The 24,381-nt window shown below is 37.2% G+C and overlaps 1 protein-coding gene across 1 annotated transcript; it reads right to left on the reverse strand.

Moving 5' to 3' along the window:
• Positions 1–22,780: 22,780 nt before the first annotated feature.
• On the reverse strand, positions 22,781–23,575 carry LOC131315991 (rapid alkalinization factor-like). The gene has a single exon (XM_058345256.1). The coding sequence runs from the start codon at positions 23,477–23,479 to the stop codon at positions 23,102–23,104; it is 378 nt and encodes a 125-aa protein (XP_058201239.1). The 5' UTR covers positions 23,480–23,575; the 3' UTR covers positions 22,781–23,101.
• Between the last annotated feature and the right edge of the window lie 806 nt (positions 23,576–24,381).

Genomic DNA, 24,381 nt, shown 5'->3' on the forward strand with positions numbered 1-24,381 from the left:
TATATATGGGTGAAAAAGATATTTGCTTTTTTCTAATACAAAAATGATACTCATACAACAATCCAAACACAACAACTTACACAACCTCTCACATGCATGTGGGCTCCACACACACTACTATGTGTGGGCCCCACATATATGTGAGAGGTTGTGTAAGTTGTTGTGTTTGGATTGTTGTGTGAGTAGCATCTTTGTTTCTAATATATATATGCTTGTTGATAAAGGAGATAGTACATTAGTACCGTAGTACTCGGGAGAGGCTCCCGTCAAGTGTAGCTCTTGTCCAGTCCCGTCCATTCTCGGCCAATTGTGGGCTCTTTTCGGGTCCAAAATAATGATCGGAATCATTCACTTTCTAGATCTCGTCAAGAACATTTTTCTGAAACTTAATGGATTTCAAAGTGATATCAAACGATATTCGATCAACGTGATTTTTGATGTGGCTAATATTCTCGATGAGATGTAGAAAGTGAACAATTTCGATCGCTGTTTTGGACCAAAATAGGCCCATAATTGGCCGAGAATGGAAGGGACTGGACCATTGCACATTGGACGGGAGCCTCTCCCGTAGTACTCCGTATTGTTTTGAGTTGGAAGTGGGGTTGAAGAATGAATAGGGAAAATTGGTTAATCAATTTTGCATTATGGTGGAGCAAGTGGGGCCTTTGGCTGTCAAGAGAAGAGTAGAAGAATGGGAAAGGAATCTTGACCTTTTTGTTGTCTTCATAAATTGAAGGAAAGATGCCAAAGACTAAGGGAAGCATACTAGTATGCGCTTGAAGCTGCAAGAATCGGTTCGGTTAGTTGGTGGGTTTGTTCCTTATATAATTGATTAGGTTTCGATTTTTGGAGTCAGACATTAAGATAGTAATTTCTTGTAAATTTTTTAGTGCCGGCGTGAATGGCCTGTCTTTTACCGAAAGAGGAAAGATTTAGTTGAGGTGTACGTAAACTGGCCGGGACACCCTTGACCGTTGAAAAAAAAAACTATGTGCTTGTGTCGTATGCACTCAAATGACATTTTTTATCATTCGATTGGACCATTGGTACCACTCCACTATATTGTATTGTATATGTGCCACAATTTCTTTTTCAGAACCACCATCATTTTGGATTTTACCTTGATGACAAATCCAGGCCGCTTTGCCATAGCAAAGATATACTACAGAAATGGAGGGGTTTTCTTAACACATAGGAGGTATCTCCATGTCCGTATGAGATGAGATTAATCCACCGACGGCGGACTGCAAGGAACCAATACCCACATGAAGTAGTTAGAAGCAACTAAAAGGGTGATCAATGAACTTGCTCGTGAGGCTACAAACATAGATTTTCACCTCCCAACCGGTTGACCTACCACTAAGAGTCGAACTCACAATAAACCCCCTTAGAGCAACTCCAACCCATCTCCATTGAGCACCAAAACTTCATTTTGAAGAATTCAAGCCCTCTGGTCCATTTTCGTTTGGGGTCTCCAAAATGGAGACTCAATTCTCATTCTCTATATTTGGAGAGTCTCCTCCTAAATCTCCCCTTTTTCTTAAAATCATCATTTTAACCTTTTGATCTATTGACAACAAATTATAATACCAACTATATCCCATTTACTTTTTTTTTTTGCTAGAATTTCATCAATTGCATATAACTTTTACATTATACATCCTATTTTTATAAAATTGGTATCATTGAAAAGATATTAATAGTACCTTCAAAATCAATCTAATATTAAACATAAATACAATTTGAAATAATATCAAATGTAAATTCAAACCATTTATTTCGAGGATGCATTCGATCAATTGAGCGGCTCAATCCAAGTGGCGCTTCTAAAGTTGATATTGTAAGATGAGGCCAAATTCCTATTGCAATTTATGCTACCAGTTTGGGGGTGGAAGAAGAATTAGGGGAAGTTTTGGAGGTGAAAAATGAAAAATTGGGGTTGGAGTTGTTGATTTTTTGAAAATTATTTTTTGAATAAAATACTTTTTTTGAGCCTCTAAAATGGAAAAAGAGTGAGAGGGATTGAAGTTGCTCTTAGAAACAAACTAGCTGGGTATATGAATGGAGTTAACCTTGTGAGTCTATAATAATGGTTGAAGATGGCAAAGTGATGCACTATTGGATGTGTGATGGGTCCCATGACGACTTAAATAGACAAGTCCAAGTGGTGAGGGGAAGTCTTTCCAATCTACCAGAAAACTAAGTAAATATTACAAATTTACTTAATTCTGCATACTACTCCTCCGGCAGTGTGTCAAAGTTTGAGTTGGTGTATACTGTATTTTTTAATTTTGGTGTTCAAGGCAGTGGGACAGGATTAGATTTAAATATCTCACATTTCGTACTTTGATTTTGAGGGGCAAAATATATGCACAAGCTAAAATCGAGTTTCATGTAATTTGAGATGCGCGTAAATTTGTTCAGACATTTGAGTCAATTCAAAAAAAAAAAAAATCGAATTACTTGTAAGATTTATGGTCATTGGTATCACTATGAAAATCTCCATTTCTTATTCATACTTGTTGGCTGCATAATCCGTGGATACTATCAGACGATTCATGTATCAGACGCGTTTCTCATATCCTCACCACTTCCTATTTGTCCCTATTGGATGCATGACTCGTCGATATTATCGCACATCTATCACATACCTTTTCAAACTTTATTTGCATCTTATGCTCAAATTTCGTGTTAGACATTGGCACAGAAGATTCGAACTTCTTGTTGTGCTACACAATTGATGTCTCAAGCATGCCAAACCTGTCGTAGATATGGATGGCATCCATAATTTGTAAGCAAGAAGATGAAAGCTTTACATTGGGGCACCCATGAAACTGCACCGACATGCACTCTCCCGGAGTAATCAGGACGCTTGACAAAAATTGACCCACCTGAGTTTACTCTCCTTTGAGATGGGGGGGGGGGGGGGGGGGGGGGTTGGGTTGAAGAACGGCCTTATTTTGTTTCTTGGATTCTTTAATGCACCTTTGAATTTGGGTAAGGAAATCATTAAAGAAATCAATCAAAGGTAGGTCACTCAAGTCTGTCTTTTGACCCCAAAAGACACCCAATGCCTTGTGAATAGGGGCACGAGAAAGAGTGGGTGGAAAGTTGGACTTGTGATTATTATTATTATTATTTTAATAATTAGGTGTCCGGTTCAGTTTACACACATTTTGGCTGATCGTGAGGAATTAATTCCACCGTCCATTAGCGGAGCCTCATTGAATATGTATTGATTGCAAAAGAGTTAATAGCATTTGAGAGATTTCGAATTTGATATCTTACGAGAGAGCAAATCTTTAAGTCTTAAGTCTTGACCATCAAGCCAACCGGTTGAAAAGTTGGACTAGTGATAATAGAAGAAAAGAAATATGAGAGAGAGAGAGAGAGAACAAGGTGGTGGGGGAGTGGCCTCTTTGTGTTTTTATTTGTTGGTTTGTCATGTTTTGGTTTGCTTGTTCCTTTTGGTGTGGGTGTGGGTATGATTTTGAAGGACTTTTGAACCTTATGGTTGGTGGGTCAATTAATTGTAAGTTTGAAAAATTTCATGTGCCACTGTTTTGATAATTCTCTCTGCACTTGCCAATCATCAATCCTCATCTTTTTGACTGGGGACCAATATTGTCTGAGGTCCACTGGATGGGCTGGGCCGAGTTGGGCCGTGGACCCCGCTACATGTTGGTTCTAGCTGTATGTTTGTAGTCTTCGTTTTCCCCTCTTTAGTAATAGGCGAAAGAACAGTGCGCTTTGCACAATTTGTCGTGGAGGCCAATAATTTTAGTAGAGGTGTACACGGTACGAATTGATCCGGTTCTTTAGAAATCAATAATCAAACCATTTCAAATAGTTCTAGAAAATTAGGAACCAGAACCTAACTAATATATGCATGGAACCTAACTAGAATCAAATTGCAAGACCGGTCCGATTTTGGTTCGGTTCCGGTTCTATCCAATAAACATCCAAACACTTATTTATAAAATATAAACTTATAAAATTAAAGAAATATGAAGATAATTTGCTGGAATAAGAAAGGAAGGAAGAAAATAAAATTGAGAACCAGTAATTAACGGTCCGGTTCTAACCACAGTTCATTAATTGAGAACCAGTAACCGAACCAAAATTTACGGTTCTTATTTTTTGGAACATAACCTGACCGTAAAACCGCAAAACCGGACCAAATAGGACGGTTCGGTCCGGATCGGACCGGTTTTACAGTTCGGACGATTTTCTTGAACACTCCTAAATTTTAGGATAGAAGGAGCATTTAGTATTTATATTCTACGTGATGCTCTTTAAATAAATAAAAAAACAAATAATCATGTTACCTTTTAATCCTTCCAATTCCGCTCTACCTTCTTTTTCAATTGGAGATTATCTTTTTTTTCTTTGTTTAAATTTTTAAAAAAGAATAGAATAATTTGGGAGTGCATTCCTTTTACGTATCAAAGGCCTCCAAATGCTGAAAAATTAAAAAATTAAAAAAAAAAGCTTAAATTAATGCGGCAATTTCTTGCTCTTTGATAAATACTGTACTAACTAACTTGAAAGACCAATCAAAAGATAAATACTACTAGGTTGTGGACCCTGCTCCATGTGAGTATGGAGTGTCAATGAGGTGTACAAAATCTTACCTAAACTTATTTTTTACATTTTTTTTTTTAAAAGTTCACAAGGTCATCTCTACAAATAAAAAAGGAAACACTCAAAAATGTAACAATACATACTCGAAGATTAATATTTAACGTACACTTTGTGTCGAGTATATTTATTTGCAATATTGTGTCCATTTTAGTCACTTTCTTGAGAATACAGCTTGTTAATTCGACGCTGCAAAGTAGGAAGGAGAGAAAGGTAATCAATATTCTCCCAACTACCAACTACGAAGAAACAAACTTCAACCCCAACCTTCTAAATTTCAATGCAAAAACTTTAACACTTTTGACGCATAATTTTGACTTTTTTGCTTTGATAAAAGGCTCAAACTCAAAATTGTTTATCTGTGCATCTCATGGAACGTACGCTTATTCAACATAACCACATCATGCAGAGTGACATGCAAGATTTTCGATTATCAAGCACCTGAGATTATCTACCAATTTTAGTACTTTTTGTTAGACTTTGTTCCATGTCGCTCAAGTGGGAGTGTTATACTTTGTTTCACGTACATCGCTTATCTAAGCCACCCAAATTTTGTTAATATATTTTAGAGGCTAGTACTCCACCTATAGCCAATTGGTTTTAGGTTGAAACCCTCTATGAATCTAATATGATATTAAAGCTAGGTCTTAGATGGTCTCATCTCTCATGGGAGAGTTTCTGTCGCCCGAAGCAAATCTCTTGGTCAGCACATCAATTTGCACCTTCACGTGCATCCGAGCTACACGTGAGGGGAAGTATTAGACTTTGTCTCACATCGCTCATCCAAACCACCTAAGCTTGGTTAATACTCTCTCTATCCCAAATTCTTAGTCCTCTACGATTTTACGTGTAATTTTCATAGGCCTATATCTCTCTATGTATATGTATATTGTTTGAAATACACAATATAAATCTTGTTTGATATATTTCAATTATTTCTATAAAATAATATTTTCAAAAACATAAAAAAATAATATACATTGAGATATACTGGCCTTTGAAAATTGCACGTAAAATCATAGAAGACCAAAAATTTGGGACGGAGGGAGTATATTTATGGGAGAATTTTGCATAGGTCCACTATAACAGTTTCCAAACCCATCTAATCCACTTCTAAGTTTCATAACCCACTAAGTCCACTAGCCTACAAAAATACCAATATAACCCACTATATGTAGCCCTATATATACCCCAGTATCTGTAGTTTCTTTTCCATTTTCTTCAAACTGGGGGGGGGGGGGGGGGGGGGGGGGGGGGCCGCCGGGACAAGCATCTCGTCCCAGCCTCCTGTAGTCGTTGCTGTCGCCATCCACCTCCCTTCGCGTCGCATCCCGTCCCAGCCTCTCCGTCGCCGTCGCATCTCACATCCGCGTCACAGTCGTGTTCGACAAGTGGCATAGTTCGTCAGCACGTCACCAAACGGGATCTGCACAAATCTCCAAGAGATCGACGTCCTTTTCTAGCGTCGGCTTCGTTCCCACCATCGCCGTTGTTTTCAACACAAACATGTAGGTCGAATTTAGTTTAGAGTTGAACATATACGGTTATTTGTTATTATTTGTGCAGATCTGGTTTGGTTAGGGTTTTAGATTAACTTATGGAATCATATAATTTTATATATGTTCTTCTGAAATATTTTTCATTGCAGTGGAAGAACACATGATGATATATGTTTACATTTGATTCTTTAACATATAACCCTAATTACATACCGACTGCAATATAATTAGATCGGGTTTTATGGCCGAAATTACACCCTAAGTTATTGAAAATATCGTCTTTGCTACAGTTCGGGGTGCAATTTTAAGGGGCTCTGCCCCCACACCTTTGGACTAAATCACTGTTGAAGGTTGTCATTTTGTTCTATGAATATATATGGTTATATATTCAGGTCTATAAGCCGCTGCGTGGACCAATTCAATAACGTAAATTTAGTAGTTTATTAGTTTTCGTGTATAAATATATGTTAGTTTTATTTGTACATATATCCATATTATAAAAAAAATATGGTATGCTCTTTGTATATGAGACACATGTGGTTATATATCAAATTCTGTATCTTGTATCATGTCATCATATGGTTACATGTGGACTGCTTTAATATGCCTATATTATTATATATTCTGGTCTATTAGGCCACTGCGCGGACCAATTCATTAAGATAAATTTAGTATTTTTATTAGTTTTCATATATAAATTTATTAATTTTATTTGTACATATAACCATATTTTAAGGAAATATGGTCTGTTCTCTTTATATGAGATACATATGGTTATATATCTAATTATGTACCTTGTATCATGCCATCATTCCTAATATATACGGTTATATATGATTTTTTTTTTTGTTATAGTGTATCATGAAATATATAACGTTTAGGTTTTCGTTTGACAGCTGATATCATGAAACATATATGATAATATACGAATTCTTGAATCCTTTTTCAAACATATAAAGCTATACGCACGTTTCCATCGGTTTAACTTTTTTCTTATATGTGCAGAAATGACAAATTCAAAAAAAAATAGGAGTATGGTTTCATGAAGTGCCTAATCCAATTTATTGCAAATTGGAGTACCACCATAATGACACCGTAATAATGGAGTTTAGGATGAACTCCAACCTCAGAAGAGCACTCCACATCAAATCCTTCTACCATAGGTACCTCATAACGTTGAAGAGACACATTAGGATCGTTGATCCTGAGAAAGATAGCCAAGAACATTAGATTTAGAATTTTAATTTGGTTAAAGTCTTTTGGTGTAATTTATTTCTCTTGTTTTCATATTGCTATTTAGAAAACTCTGAATCCGTTTTGTAGATCTATCGATCAAATTTATAATTATGTAGTTGAATAATAGCAGACTCTAGATCCATTTTTTATTTATTTTAAACACAAATGTTTTGATTGGAGGATGTAATGGTTTCAATGATTGTTACTTGTTAAAACTAGAAGATATATATGCATAAACATATAACCATAATCATATATAACTATAAACAACCTTATATGAATTGGTTTGCGCAGCGGCTTAACAAACTTGAACATATAATGTTATCTGTGCAGTGACAGAGCGGGTGAGTGGTTTCAATGATTGTTAATTGTTAAAACTTAGACATATATATGCATAAACATATAACCATAATCATATATAACCATATATATAACCATAGACAACCTTATATATATGAATTGATCCGCGCAACAGCTTAACAGACTTGAACATATAATGTTATCTGTACAGCGACAGAAAGGGTGAGATTTGGAATGTGGAGAGAGTTGTCAAAATTCCAAAACAAAAAAAAAAGAAAAAAATTATAACGTTATATATGATCTAAATATATAACTATATAACTATATTGTTCCTTACTCTTTATAACCATATAACCCTATAAAAGAATAATAAACCAAAACTATATATAATCATAGACAACCTTATATGAATTGGTCCGCACAGCAGCCTAACAAACCTGAACATTTAATGTTATTTGTGCAGTGACAGAGCGGGTGAGATCTAGAAGGTAGAGAGAGAGAGAGAGAGAGAGAGAGAGAGAGAACTGTCAAAATTCTAAAAAATGAAATGAAAAAAAGTCCGCAAGGGCTTTTTTGTCTTGTATTAATTCTTTTTTGGCTTGACAAATGTCCAGTTTGGCAACACAAAAAATAAAAAAGAATAAAAATACCTTTGTTGTCTAAGCCAAACAAGGCCCTTGTCTGAGTGGATCTAGTGGGTTACAAACTTGAGAGGTGGACTTGGTGGGTTACAAACATGCTATAGTGGACCGTAAACCAATTTTTTACTCCCTCCGTCCCTATTTTTTTACTCCCTCCGTCCCTATTTTATAGTCCAGTATTCTATTTTGGGCTGTCCTTTAATAAGTGTCCATTTTGTAAAGTTAGTGGGTAAAAGATGGTGAATTTTCCATTTTGCCCCTAAAAATAGATTTCATTTTGAAAAGTTAGTAAGTAAAAGTGTAATGATGATAGGGATGGCATTCGGGGCATTTGGGGCGGATATTGGCATATCCGTACCCGATCCCCGAAACCGAAAGTTGAACCAAATCCGCCCCGATACCCGAATGGGGAGGGGAGGAATGAACCGTAACCGAACCAAACGGGGTTCGGGTAATCCCCGAACCGTACGGGTAACCGAATAAAACAAGAGAAAGAGAGAAAGAGGGAGAGAGAGCAGATCTAGAAACTGATTTCTGTAAACTAATCAAGCAACACAACTGATCGAGCAACACAAACACCAACTTCTATTAATGAACGTAGATTAGCTATTTCTTCACCTCTTCAAAGTGATGACGATGGATGGCAAGAGGAGTGCCTGGAGTGAGGCTGATCGACGGCGACTCGGCGAGAGGGGTGTGGATGATTGACGGCGAGAAGCGAGAGGGGTGAGGATGATCAGTTGGCGAGAAGCGAAAAGGGTTAGGATCGGCGTGATTCTCAGAAAGGCGAGAGATCGAGGGTGTTGGACTTTGGGGATTCTAAACCCTAATCAGTAATCACCTACTGTTAAGTACTTAAATATATAAAGGGTTATTACACTCTAGGTCCTTAGACCTTAACACATGCAACAAGCTGGTCCCTAAAATATTTGGAACTTTGCAATTCGACCTTGATCTCTTTTATTATATATATATATATATAGGTTTCGGTTCAGGGATCTGCTAAACCATACCCGCACCGATACCCGTTCGGTTATCCAAGGCCTCAACCAGATCCATACCCACGGGGAATTTTTCGGTTATGGTTCGGGGAAAATTTTCGGTTACGGTTCGGGTACCCATCGGTTCGGTTCACTTTGCCATCCCTAAATGATGATGGGTAAGTAGGAAAAATGGAGGAAAAAGTTAATGTGAAAGGTATAATGATGATGTCTTTTTAATAATTTGGAGTTACGAAGCAGGACACTTAAAAAGGGACAGAGGGAGTATATATTTTAGAGGCTGCTCCACCTATAGCCAATTAATTTTAGGTTGGAACCCTCCAAAAAAATTCTAATACTTTTGGTGGATGATATTCACAATAGAGATTCATAAAATACTATGCCTTACAAAACAAACAAGGGGAAATTACAGGACAGTGGTAAGAAGGGCAAATAATGCCCAACTCATGAACCACTTTTTTCTGAATTCATCTAGATATGAAAAGAAAAAAAAATTTGCCAAAACATGAAAAGAGCCACCTAAAATGACTATTACGCTCTCAAGTTTTTGTGGAATTGCCCATACATGAAACGGAAAAAACGAAATTTCCTATACATGAAACGGAGAAAAAGAAATTCCCATACATGGAGTCAATTTGTAGTTGATTCTGGGTTTGGACCTAAGTTGCCTTTTCTATAAACGTAAGTTGCCCATTCTATAAACCTATGTTGCCCCTTCTATGGATCTAAGTTGCACATTGCTCATGACTCGATTTGTAGTTGAATCTGGGTTTGGACCTACATTGCCCCTTCTATGGACCTAAGTTGTCCCTTCTATAAACCTATCTGGGTTTGGAATTTTCTTTTTTGTGTTTGAAACATTTAGTTTTATCCTTCTCTTAGCTCTTCAACGATAGCCCTAGAGTTAAAAATTTATTATGATCCTTTTTGATAAAATGATCAGAAAAATAAAATTTTTGCACCTGTTCAAACGGATTGAAAATTTGAACACTTAATTTTTTCATTTGGTATGGTTCTCTTAGGGCTTTTCAATGAAAGCCCGGCCTGGAAATAAAAATTAATTATGGCGTCCTGTATAAGGTATCGGTGGAAGTTCACTGCTCTTTTAATCATATAATATTGCACCTTCAATTAAATTATATTGCTATTTCAATCATATAATATTGCTCCCTGAATGTGTGTACATTGCTCCCTGAGTGTGTGTTATAATAGAGAGGAATATTTTTGTCTTCAGCACCATATATTGGGACTTATTCTTTTCCTTCCCATGTCTGGACAATTCCAAAAAAGTATCTCATGAATTGGGAATAAATTGCCCCAATCCTCACTGAACAGCAATTCCCCCAACAAACAATGCTCGTGGTGGGGCCTAGGGCTTGGATGGTATCCATCTCCTTTTTGGCTCTAGCAATCTGGATTGTTCCCTCAAGCTTACGTTGTAACTTATCTATGCAAAATTGGTCATTCTCTCTAGCCTGATAATTTTGACTACAGATTGAAGTTGACTTCTTTGTTTGTTTGTTACCGTAGTTTCTTTTGACGAAGGGATCCTTAGTGCCCCAATGCACTACGGATGTGTAGGGTGTCATGGTGTGTGCAATCAAAATTTTGTTATTGTGATCTAAATCGTACAATTTGTAAAAATCGTTGACTCTTATGTGAAAGTTGAAAATTGAGTTAATCAGACATTAATACCTACATGATCCAAAATTCCAGATTGATTTGTTTCAAAATACATTTTTAAAACTACATTGGCCATCCATTTTTTGTAAGTACTTAGGCCCCGTTACATTAAGGTTTTTTTTTTTAACTACTTATTTCTCGTTTTACAAGATAGTTCATTCTCTCACAATACATCACCTTTAATTAAAAAAATAAGTATTGATTTTGAAAAATAAATAATTATTTTAGTTAGTGGATGTTGTCTGGCCAAGGGGTTACAGATATCTGGTCAATACAAATGTTTTACTTGAAGTAATTTGATTCACAAATTCTTTTGCTTCTCTTTATGCTTCAAAACTCCTTCTATAACTCCAAGATCGAAATACAATCTTCTTAATAACTTGGTATAACAAGGCCCTAACCATTAGGCCAACTTTGTTGCTCAAACAAAAAAGCTACAAATAGTGTTTGTTCCTTTTTCTTCTCAAACAAAAACAAAAACAAAATTGATACGAGGGGACAATCAATCGATAAAGTTTCTGCATGTGTATGACTAAAGAAATCACCCCAGCGACATACAAAGCCAAGATTGGCCTAGACCGGCCGGTTAATCTGGAAATACTACAAACGAACGGGGATTTGCAGGTGCTCCCTCTACGTTGGAAGATAAATTTTTTGTTTTTCCCTTTTTCAAAAAAGTGAAAGATACCAACAATATTATTCCATGCAATAGCACCTATATTATTATCAATAAAGGTAGACATGGGCCAGACCACATTTCTCTGGTAGGGCCAAAAAAATCATTATCACCTCCATTCTTGGATGGGCTGGTATTTTGCCACTTCTTCGAAGCCCATCCCATTGCTATTTTTTTTGCCTCAAAAGTTTCACCATATCGGCCTACAAGCCTGAACAATACTCAAGCCCTAACGTGAATTGTAGTAATGTTCCAAAACATAGAACCACAATCCAAAGAAAGTCAAAACATAGAAAATTCAGGAATCTTAACATGACATGCAAGTAACCTTAGTCAGGTAATATGTGTGCATGAGCGCGAGCGGGAAAGTGACCTCCAAAAATAACCTAAGCTACTAAAATTCATTAGAGTGAGCATTGAGAATGGAAGCACATAGCAAGGATTAAAAGCGGAAACGAATTAGTGTCGTAGTGAAGAATTATGTGACTTCGAAGATAACAACACCGAGGATGATGATTTTTATACTTTACTTATGCATAACTGCGCTTTGAATTTTGTTATTTAGTGTTAGAATTACAAATAATGTAATTTTCAAAACACACTAAAAGACAAATTTTGAAATGCATTTGTAAACAACGAGAGTATGATCGAAAAAAATCAAGTTCCTAATGCTGAATTTCGGCTGAACTCATGGCATGAAAAAATTATAGATAGTTTTATTCGTCTCACCAACTAACGCAAACCTGATCATGTTTGAAGTAAGCCTTACCATGTTAGGGTATGTGCAATATCTAGAAGGGCAAGCCATATATGCAATTTATCAATGTATTTTTCCCTGATGTGCACACGTTATTCATTTTTCCAGTATTTGTTTAGGGCTATAAACATGACCAATTCGCCAATGCGGAAATAGAACTCCAAATCTCTCTGTAATAAAATCCACAAGAAGCTACGTAACTACCATGCAGATTAAGGATAAAATGAGATGACAAATAGCAATTCTTCTGAAATTAGTACACAATCTGTATCTTTACGACGAAACCATTGGAATAGGAAGGATGTGTGCTTCTGAGGGTGATGAGTGCTAATGCTGCTGAGAAGAAAATGCGAAGGCGAAAGCGCTAAGAATCGGAACCGATGGATCCCTACACAGACGTTGATTTTGTTGGGAAACTGAATCCCCAAGACCCAATAATGACGCGTACAGATTAGATAACAAAAATTGTAAAATCCTATAAAGCGGAATTAAGGTTCTACCTCAACTCCCTGCGACACGAACGCTGGTTGAACTTGTTATAGCACGCCTTGCTATAAACCATGAATACTGCTCGACAGTACCTTACGATCTTCTATCGTATTCCCTCCACGTCTAGAACACGAACTAAGTGTGGACTCTTTCGTGATCTGTTTGACCTCTCTAAGTCTGCCTCTATTTACTGAATAATATAAAAACATCAAACTGACCTAGAGAGCATAACGTGTATATATAGGGCTACGATAGGGACCTAAGGAGTAATAAGTCTGGACTCTCAGTGTAAATAAGAAAACCTAATCCTGCCAGGATTCTATTTCTTATTTCACTAATTATAATTCACCCCATTAGAGAATTATAATTGCACTCCCGTCTTTATCTCAATTATATTACGAGCTCCATGATATTAAATACTTATTAATCTCCCCAAGTTAAGATTACAGATACCCGTTGATTAAAATAAATTACTAACAATCTCCCACTTAATCAACATCTTAACTTGAGACTATCCGCTTAACTTATTCGATATGTCGGATACAAATGTCCACTTGCAGGGTTTGACATAATCGAAACTTATAAGCTTACTCAATGGTATCATCAATCCTTATTGGGACGTGGATTCCATCAATAATTAATAGTTGTCATATACATAATATTGCTACCCAACTCACCGAGACTATTGACCATATAAAGATCTCACTCTTTAATGAATCAAAGTCAACAACAATAAATATACACCTCTAATAATTATTTTTGGATTAAGAACATAAGCATTTATAATAACTATGAGGTTCCAATTATCTTATAAAGTTAGTATAAAGACAATTACCTCAATGTGGTCCCGTTCAATACACACAAAGTATACTAGCACAATGAGTTAGAACTAGACCGTTCCCTGTAGTCAAGACAGACCTACTAAACATTGTACTACAGTCCTACCGATGGTGTGTCCAGTTCCATCTAAGAATGTGAACCATATCTTATATTTCACAAGAATCGATGATCTGATCTTCTGTGTGTAAGCCAAACTCTACACACGGGATCATCTACTTTGTAAAATAAAAGACACACATGCACAACATACAAAAATATTATGCAAATATTGCTCATAAAAGATTCTCATCAAAAATGGATAAAACTGATTAATAATTAAATATTAATCCATCATATAAAAAACATAACTTTTACATAATCTCCTAACAAACTCCAACTAAGACTCAAAACCATACTGCCATGCATCTCACTCCCATTCCCTCTACGTGACTATCAAAAGTCTTAGCTGGTAAGCTCTTTGTAAAAGGAGCTGCTAGGTAATTCGCCGATGCAATCTTGGTCACAGCAACATCACCTCTCTGTACGATCTCTCGAATCAGATGATACTTACGCTCATTGTGTTTGCCCTTCTTATAAGTCCTTAGCTCCTTCGAATTTGCAACTGCACCGCTATTGTCACAATAGAGTGTAATGGCTGATTGTACTGAAGGGACCACTTCTAGATCCAACAAAAAGTTTCTAAGCCAAACAGCCTCCTTGGCTGCTTCAGAAGCTGCCACATACTCTGCCTCCATGGTAGAATCAACAATGCAAGATTATTTGATACTCCTCCAACTTATGGCTCCACCTCCCAAGGTAAACACATATCCTGAGGTAGACTTTCTGGAATCCCTATCTCACATAAAGTCTGAGTCTGTGTACTCATGAGGTACCAGACTATCTGACTGGAACACCAATAGATGATCTCTAGTTCTTTTCAAATACTTGAGTATATGTTTCACTGCAGTTCAATGTTCTTGCCCTGGATTAGACTGAAAACTGCTAACCATGCCAACGAAAAAGCAAATATCAGGTCTAGTACACAACATAGCATACATAAGGCTTCCTACTGCCGAGGCATAAAGAACTGCCTTCATTTTCTCCATCTCTTCAGGTGTTTTAGGACACTGATCCTTAGATAGGTTGATTCCATGTCTAAAAGGGAGGAACCCTTTCTTGGAATCTTGCATGCTAAAACGGGCTAGAATGACATCAATATAAGTAGCTTGTGATAAGCCCAACATCCTATTCTTGCGATCTCGTATAAGCTTAATCCCTAGGATGTGACCAATTTCTCCCAAATCCTTCATTTCGAATTGGCTGGATAACCACACTTTTACTGAAGATAACACTCCCACATCGTTTCCAATGAGTAGGATATCATCGACATATAGTACTAGAAACACTACAACTTTTCCGTTGCGCTTCTTGTACACACATGACTCATCCGGACATTGATCAAAACCAAAAGACTTGATTGCTTGATCAAAACGAATGTTCCAAGATCTGGATGCCTGCTTAAGCCCATAAATAGACTTCTTGAGCTTGCACAACATGTGCGGCTGACCTTTTGCTATGAATCCATCTGGTTGCACCATATAGATACACTCATCTAGATTTCCATTAAGGAACGCGGTCTTACATCCATTTGCCAAATCTCGTAATCGAGATGAGCCGCAATGGATAAAAGAATCCTGATGGACTTAAGCATGGCTACTGGCGAAAAAGTTCCCTCATAGTCGATCCTCTCTTTCTGAGTATACCCTTTCGCAACTAGCCTAGCTTTGAAGGTATGTACCTTCCCGTCTCTTCTTCTTATAGATCCACTGGCATCCAATGGGTTTAATCCCTTCAGGTGGTTCTACAAGATCCCAGACCTGATTAGAGTACATAGACTCCATCTCTGATTTCATAGCCTTTTGCCAAAGTTTCACATCTTTATCTTGAAGTGTCTCATTGTAGTTACAGAGTTCGGCATGTTGATCATCAGGGATCATTTCAAAAGACTCTCCCAACAACATATACCGACTGGGTGGAACAGTAACCCTCCCACTACGACGAGGTACCGGTGTGTCAATAGGTGCCTCTATAAAAGTCTCTTGTGGCATTTCCTCTTGCACTATTGGTGGTAAAGAAGTTTGTGCCGGTCGCTTTCCTCTCAATTCCTCTAGAACAATTTTACTTCTGGGTTTGTGGTCTATCACATAATCCTCTTCTCAGAACCGGGCATTAGTGCTAACAATGACCTTCTTATCCATAGGACTATAAAATAGAACACTTATCGTTCTTCTAGGGTACCCTACAAACAAGCAAACTTCTGTCCTCGATTTCAATTTATCTGCGTTCCCATTCAGCACATGTGCTGGACTACCCCAAACCCGAACATGCTACAGACTAGGTTTGCGCCTAGTCCATAGTTCTGTGGGTATAGATGATACTGACTTAGATAGTACCAAGTTAAGAATATACGCTGTTGTTTCTAGTGCATGTACTCAAAACGAAATTAGTAAATCTGAATAACTCATCATTGATCTTACCATATCCATAAGAGTCCTATTCCTTCTCTCTGCTACACCATTTTGTTGTGGCATACCTAGAGCTGACAGCTGGGATGTAATCCATTCAGCTAACAAGTAGTTCCTAAACTCTCCCAAGAGGTATTCACCACCACGATCAGATCGTAGTGTCTTGAGACATTTACACAAACGCTTTTCCGTTTCCGCCCTATACTTCCTGAATTTCTCAAAGCATTCGGACTTACGGTGCATCAAATAAATGTATCCATACCTTGAGTAATCGTCAATAAAAGTGACAAAGTACTCAAAACCACCTCTAGCTTGGACATTCATAGGCCCACACAAATCAGAGTGAACCAATTCCAATAGCTCTTTGGCTCTATATCCTTTTGCTGAAAAATGCCTTTTGATCATCTTACCTTCCAAACAGGATTCACAGACTGGAAGTTCCTTAACTTCTAATGAACCTAAAGGTCCATCTCTAACTAGTTTAGAAATCCTATTAAGATTAATATGACCAAGACGTAAGTGCCAAAGATACGTTTGGTTCAATTTAGAAGGCTCTTTTCTCTTACATGGCAAATTATTAGTGTTATTCAATTCATGCAGTTACACTGTAGAAAATATAGAATTAATAATGTAAAGATTTTCCACCAATGAACCAGAACAGATAAAACGTTTATTTAACTTAATAACCACAGAGTCACTAAAATAAACCAAATATCCATCATTTATTAACTTAGAAACTGAAACCAAGTTTCTTCTAATAGCAGGAACATAAAGACAATCTCTCAAAATTAAACTCCTATTACTACTAAAATTTAAAAAAATATTTCCTACTGCAACTGCTGCCACTCTCGTAGCATTTCCCATATGTAGATAAATCTCCCCATCATTGAGTCTTCTGGTTTCCTGGAACCCCTGCAATGAATTGCAAACATGATTAGTGGCTCCCGTATCTACACACCAGGTACTGGTAGATAGCACCGCTAAACATGATTCAACAACTAGTGAAAAAGATTTACCTTGTTTGTTCACTTTATTGAGAAAAATCAGACATTCCTTCTTCCAGTGTCCTTTTTGCTTGCAGTGAAAACACTTGTCCGTAGACTTTTTCACTTCACCTTGAGACGCATGAACTGGCTCCACAACATTTTTTTGAGACTTATTCTGCTTTTTTTTGCTTTTCGGCTTAGAAGTAGAAGCCTTCTCTGCCACTAGCACTGATGATGGTTTCTTCCCAACCAAAAGACCCTCAGCTGCTTGGAGTTCCTTAAGAAGTTCCGCCAAAGATAAATGCATTTTATTCATAGAATAAGTCAGGCGAAACTGCTTAAAACTCTCAGACTGCAGTGAGTTAAGAATAAAATCGATCTAGGTTTTCCCATCAATTTCAGCTCCAAGGATCTCTAGTTCATTAAGAAGAGCTATCATCTTCAGAACATGATTCCTAATTGGGGTCTCTTCAACATGGGTGATGCTCACCAATTCTTTCATAGCAACTAGCCTTGCTGCCCGATTCTGATCCCCAAACATTTCTTTGAGGTTCAGCATCATATCAGAAGCAGTTTCCATAGCTTGATGCTGATGTTGCAATATATTCGACATAGAAGCCAAAATATAACACCGCGCCATCTCATCAGCCTTAACCCAATCTTTATAAGGTTTTGCTTCCTGTTCTGTGGCATTCTCTTCAGGTATAGGAGGGCACGCCGTAGATAACATATATTTGTGGCCCTCAGCAGTTAACACAATATTCAAGTTTCTTTTTCAGTCAACATAGTTTGGTCCAGGAAATTTATTTTCTTTGAGAATAATGACAAGAGGATTGAAAGAGCCCATTTTTGAATTTGAGAATCAAATAACATAACAATCAATTATGAATGGCAATAAAAATTTTGAATTTCATTTTAATATTGGTTCCTTCTGCCACATGTTAAAAGAAAAATATTGGCAACCCTACACATTGTGAAGAGCATGCCTCGATGGGAAGTCTCTACTCTTTATTATTCGGGTAGATAGGCACAACCTTTTAATTTTACTATCTAGACACTATACCTTGCCAAGTAAAATTAAATAGCTAATATAGTTTCGGTCCTATAAATAATAATAGTGACTCAAATGGTGAGGATACTATTATTTATAGCTAAGTGTATACCATTACCTAGCCCCATGACCCATTGTTCCGTTATAATTTACCTCAGATGGTGAAGTAATTCACACAACAATTATCATAGACCTATCCTTTAAGGAAGTCTGTACCGATAAGGTCATAATTAATTTTGCCCGGTGGGGAGGAAGGTTCTAAAACCATCACACAAAATTAATTACATCATCAACATACTAGTAATGGAGACCATGGGATTTATAAAAATTAACTCCCTCTCCTACTTAGTTATTTAAAAAAAATTTGTGAGGGCTATCAAAAATTTTGAGTTTGCAAAAAACGTGATTTAGGTCAAATGCCATATATTATTATGTTGTCCCAATATGGTAAACTATCACATATGCAAATACTCATAGAAACATGCATAAACATAAATAAGGAAACATAATAAAATATGCATCCCAACTATTATGGTCAAAGATGTAATCCTTGAGCAACAAGGAATCCTTCCAAACTTGAAATTCTCAAGCAATAAGGAGTCCTTCCAAACTTGAAATCCTTTGGCTATACTTGTGTAGAAGACTTAGATAGTTTGAATCAATCAAGGAAACCAAAATTCAACCGTGCTTATGCAAGAAAATTCGGATTTGATGTATTCTCGCGTAAACTGCACAGCCTTTAGTATTTTGGCCATATCTTTTTCATCCGACCTCCAATTGAAGTGATTCAAACTGAATTGGATTCGAAATTCAATTATCTACAACTTTTGTGAAGAACAGATTTTCTAATTCCAACGTTTACTGGGTCGAAATTGCTCTGCAAGCAGACCCTACGAATCTGAAAAAAATCTGTTGAGAGCCAAAGAACTTGTATATTTTGTATCTACCATCTTCGATCTCCGAATAACCGTCGAATGCTATTACAATCGAAGAAACATACAAACATTGATCTTATGCCTCCATTGGAGTTCACATGCTACGTTAATTATTACAATCACGAAAAATAATCGTGGCGCCCAATAAATAACACATGTTACATTAATTATTACAACCACGAAAAATAATCGTGGCACCCAATAAATAACAATAACCACGAAAAAAAATATCGTGGGATCCAATTACATAAAATCAATAAAAATCATGTGATCATAATAGCTGGGTAAGAACGCTGCAAAACAAGGGTTAGTACAATTCTACGTTCTACCCTCTATAACCTACGGACAACATGGCTTGTTTAATCCATACGCGTTATTACAGCCTGTTCTACCTCAACTCTCTGCGACACGAACGCTGGTTGAACTTATTATAGCACGCCTTGCTATAAACCACGAATACTGTTCAACCGTACCTTACGATCTTCTATCGTATTCCCTCCACGTCTAGAATACGAACTAAGTATGGACTCTTTCGTGATCTGTTTGCTCTCTCTAAGCCTGCCTCTATTTATTGAATAATATAAAAACATCAAACTGACCTAAAGAGCATAACGTGTATATATAGGGTTACGATAGGGACCTAAGGAGTAATAAGTCTGAGCTCTCAGTGTAAATAAGAAAACCTAATCCTGCCAGGATTCTATTTCTTATTTTACTAATTATAATTCACCGCACTACAGAATTATAATTGCACCCCTGTCTTTATCTCAATTATATTACGAGCTTCATGATATTAAATACTTATTAATCTCCCTACGTTAAGATTACAGATAACCGTTGATTAAAATAAATTACTAACAGATTTGTCATGTCTGTTACTACAATTTCTCTTGAGGGAGGGCCTACTCAAGTCGTGGGATGTGTCTATGGTAGAAGACTGTCTATTGATCATGAAGAATCTGAGATGGAAGATGTTAGAACATGTGTGTTAACGTTACTCCCAAGTGAATATTTGGTCCAAGTGATGTTCTGCATTCTCTGTCGTTACTCTCATGCAAATTGAGTCTTGAGCACGCGGTAGCAAGTCAATGCATCATTCAAACTCCCAACAGAAGATGCAATAGCTTATAAAGCTTCATCGGTTTCTGCTACTTCTTTCGACTTTTGTGGCGTGGTTATTGCTACTTCTAAGGCCTGAATGCTATGTGCCAAGGTATCTGCTTGGATTGCTGATATTTATGCCATGATCAAGTTGCCTCCTTTTGTTACCCCTGCTGCTGAAGAGTGGCTATTTGTATTGTTTTCTTTATCCCCTTATTCAACGTTTGGTTGGATTCTTTTTTCTCCTCTTCTTGGCCTAGCTTTTGGCTCATGCTCTTATTAGGGTTGTGTTGTACCCATTATCGAGTTATTAATATAATTTTTTGTTGCCGATCAAAAATAAAATAGAAAATTAGAGGCCGGTCCTCTTTTTAAGTCCTCTTTTTAAGTTGGATTTCATCCCAACCCAAATACATTTTACCGAACCTTCATAGGCTCGGTTATGCTATTTAATGACATCTTTGCCCACCAAGATCCACTCCTGACTCCACAGATGTGAAAACTGAACTCACTCCCCCTCTTTCTCTCTCAACCACCGCCACCTCTCCGACACCCCAACACCTCTCTCTCTCCCTCCTTTGATGGAGCACCGCCACTGTCCCCGTCAACTGAGTTGGGAAAATCTAAGATTCCAGTTGAAAAAAACGGGTCGTGCTGCTACGGCAGCGGCGGAGCTCTTCCTTTTCTAGCGTTCATGGAGGTTGAGCCGTTTATTACGTGCGCAACACCACATTGAGGCTGCTCCAACTGTTTAACCGTCAGATCGTCTTGATTTCCGACTCGACGTATTATCGTCGTCAAAATCGTCAGAGGGATTCTTGGGGTTGTTGGTAAAGTAGCCATAGTGTTGGAACTTGGAAGTAGTGTTGATTAATTGTCGATTGAGGTGCTGTGATTGCCGACTCGAGATCGTCATTGTTGTTTTCTTCTGGTATTTTAAGCTTTCTTAAAGTAATTTGTTGATTTTCGAATTCTAAGGTGGTGTTTGACATTAAATATTACTACTCTAAGTCATTGAATCTTTATAATTAGGCCTTGTTTAAATAGTTCACATATGTGAATTATAAACGTGAACCGTATATTTTGGTGTGTATTTGTGCTATGTAAATTGTGTAGTAGACTATGTGAACTGTATGTATTGGAGCTATGTGAACTATGTATTTTTCAGTTCACATAGCCTAGTTTTCTTAGCCAGTTTACATAGCCTAGTTCTTATAGTCAGTTCTCATAAAGACGGCTCTTATAGTTAGTTCTCATAGCCAATTTTCATAGAGACAGTTCTCATAGCCAATGGTATTTTTGTCCGAATTAATATGGGTCAAGACTATTTTTAAAAAGATTGGATAAAAATAATATGTAAAGGACTATTTTAGAACCAAAGCTAAAAAAGGGGGTTGGGGTCTAAAACCCCCAAAAGGAAAAGCTGCACATAAGGACGAATTCAAACCCTAATAACCAGGGACGGACCTACGTGGGGGCACTCGGAGGCACATGCCCCACTTGAACGCATGCCCCCACTCAAAATGATTTTTTAATTATATTTTTATATAAATTAGCATAATTATAAAAGTGTGCTAATATATAAACATATACACTTGCATATATCTTGAAAATACACATATAGAATTAATTTTATGTCTGAATTTCATCATATAATGCATTTATACTTGTTGCTTTATGAGTTATTTGTCTATTTGGAGCTATTCTTTATTGATTCTCTTTATTTTTAACCGTCTAGGAGAAATGTTTTAAAATAACGCCATTAACAAAAATAACTCAATCATTTTGAGAGTCTGTGCTCATTTTTACCTAATTTAACTTAAAATATGCATTATAAACTTTTGTAATTAGTAATACATACATTAATTTTATACGATCTTAATGTGATTGACTAAAAAAATAAACTTTTACTAGTATGATTAACAAGTGCCCCACTAAACTATATTCTTGGATCCTTCTCAGCTAATAACCCACCATGCAAGAAAAGATGTTGCATGGCAACAAGGTACTGATGGAAAAGGTGAACTAATCTAGTTCTCTGCACGTTTAACTCAGTGTACGAGTCTCCCATCACTATCACAGCTTCGGAAGGGTTAGATGTAGTATATAGTCTTTTAAAGAGTCTCTATTTTACACGCACTTCAATTAATTCCTTCAACTATTTTACATGCCCAAACACCCCTATTCATCGAACACAATGAAAAGTCTCTATGTTTGTGTTGATCGAAAACATGATTCCCAAGCCACAATAAACATATTGAATTGTGCACTTAAACATAGAATTATTGAGTCACAAGGTAGTCGATATTTTTCTCTCCCTATTTAGTTTACGTGCAAGATATTTAATCGTGGTGTTATGTGACAAGATAATATTGGCAAGAAAAACATTATATAGCATTTTCAACGTGAAATGTGCTCAAATTTAAGACTAACACAAACGTACGTAATACATTAACAATTTTATTACCCAACCATAAGGATCCAAATCAAATGAACAATTAAGTAGGAGTGCAATTACATTCACAAAAGGAGAATCACTCTCCCCATGTAATTTTAAACCTCTTCACCTCATTGCACCCTCCTCAATATCCCATTCACTTCAAATTAAACCAACAAAATAACATACAAAAGAAAATAAAATAAATAGATTACCAGTAATTTAAAAAAAAAAAAAAAAAAAACCCGGATTGGATCCAAATCCTTCATCCATCTTCAGCCTCTCTCTCCCGCACGACGTACTTTCTCTCTGATCATCTCTCGCTCATCGCCCGGTGACCCTACCGCACCGCGTAATGTAGCTGCACCCGCGCGAGTAAGGGTTAGCCTTCCCCCTCTTGTTACAGTTATAGTACGACCGGCCACGCTTGGTGCAGGGCACGTTGTTCGCCTGGAGCGCACCGTAGCTGATGTACCTCTGTGCCGCCAAGACGCGCCGGGTGAACTCCGTACCCACCATCCCCTCCTCGTCCTCGTCGATGAAATCGCCGACTTTCCCGACGCCGATGATGTGGGAGCGGGTGGGGTCGATGTCGAAGCGGGTGATGGATGAGAAGCTGGGGTCGTCGAAGGAGAGCGATGACCCGGCCGATAGCATGGCAAGGGCGAGGATCAGGAGGAAGAGCCCGACCCGGATGGCCATCTTGGAGGAGGGAGAAGAGATTGGGGAGAGAGAAAGAGGAAAGGGGGGCTTGATTTTTGTAGGTTTATGTTTTATGGTATTGTTATGGTTAAAGGAGGCGAGGGGGGAGAGGCGAGGAGAGAGCGAGAGAGAGAAGAGAGAGAGGAATGTGGGTGGCGGTGAGGTAAGAGGGAATTGTTGGTTTTTGTTGTTTGTGGGTTAAGCTATTTTTTTGGTATGAAAATCCGGTTATTTCTCCTTGTTATTCTTTTGGGTACTTTTGACTTGGTCTTAAAGCTTTGATTGGATTATGGGAAAGAGTTACGAAACATAGGAAATAAACACAGTTTTTTTTTTTTTTTATGTTTGGTTGACAATTTTTTTGAAAAAACATTTTGAGAAAACGAATCATCTATCGACTACGCGGAACAGTGAGGTTTCGAGTTTTGCTCAAAACTAAACAACTTAGGGATGCGATGGATTGAAAAATGCTTTGGAGGACAAATGTCTGATTCTGAATATGCACAAATTCAGATACAAATGTGTTGAGAGTCATTTGAATGTGCGTTTATTTCGCATGAATTGTATGGGATCGACATGAATGGTTTTATGGATATATACGCTTAATACGATGATGAGTCGTTCTATTGCGAAAACTAATACCTAGCCTCCGTTGTTATTTCCTTTGTCTCTCTTGTGTTTTTTTCCCTCCCCCCACAAATAGTTGATCCGAACAGGGGCTGGGAATACATAAGAAGATTTTACTGTTTTATGTGAATGTAACTGTTCCCGAATCTTTTCTAAAATTAATAATAACATTACTATCCATTAACTCTCGACGACTTCATTCTCCAAAAATGGTGATCCATTTTCACTTTAATTAACCCGTTAATTTGCTTTTATCAAAATTCATTTTCGCAAGT

Source organism: Rhododendron vialii, chromosome 2a (genome assembly GCF_030253575.1).
Source record: "Rhododendron vialii isolate Sample 1 chromosome 2a, ASM3025357v1".
Classification (NCBI taxonomy): Eukaryota; Viridiplantae; Streptophyta; class Magnoliopsida; order Ericales; family Ericaceae; genus Rhododendron; species Rhododendron vialii.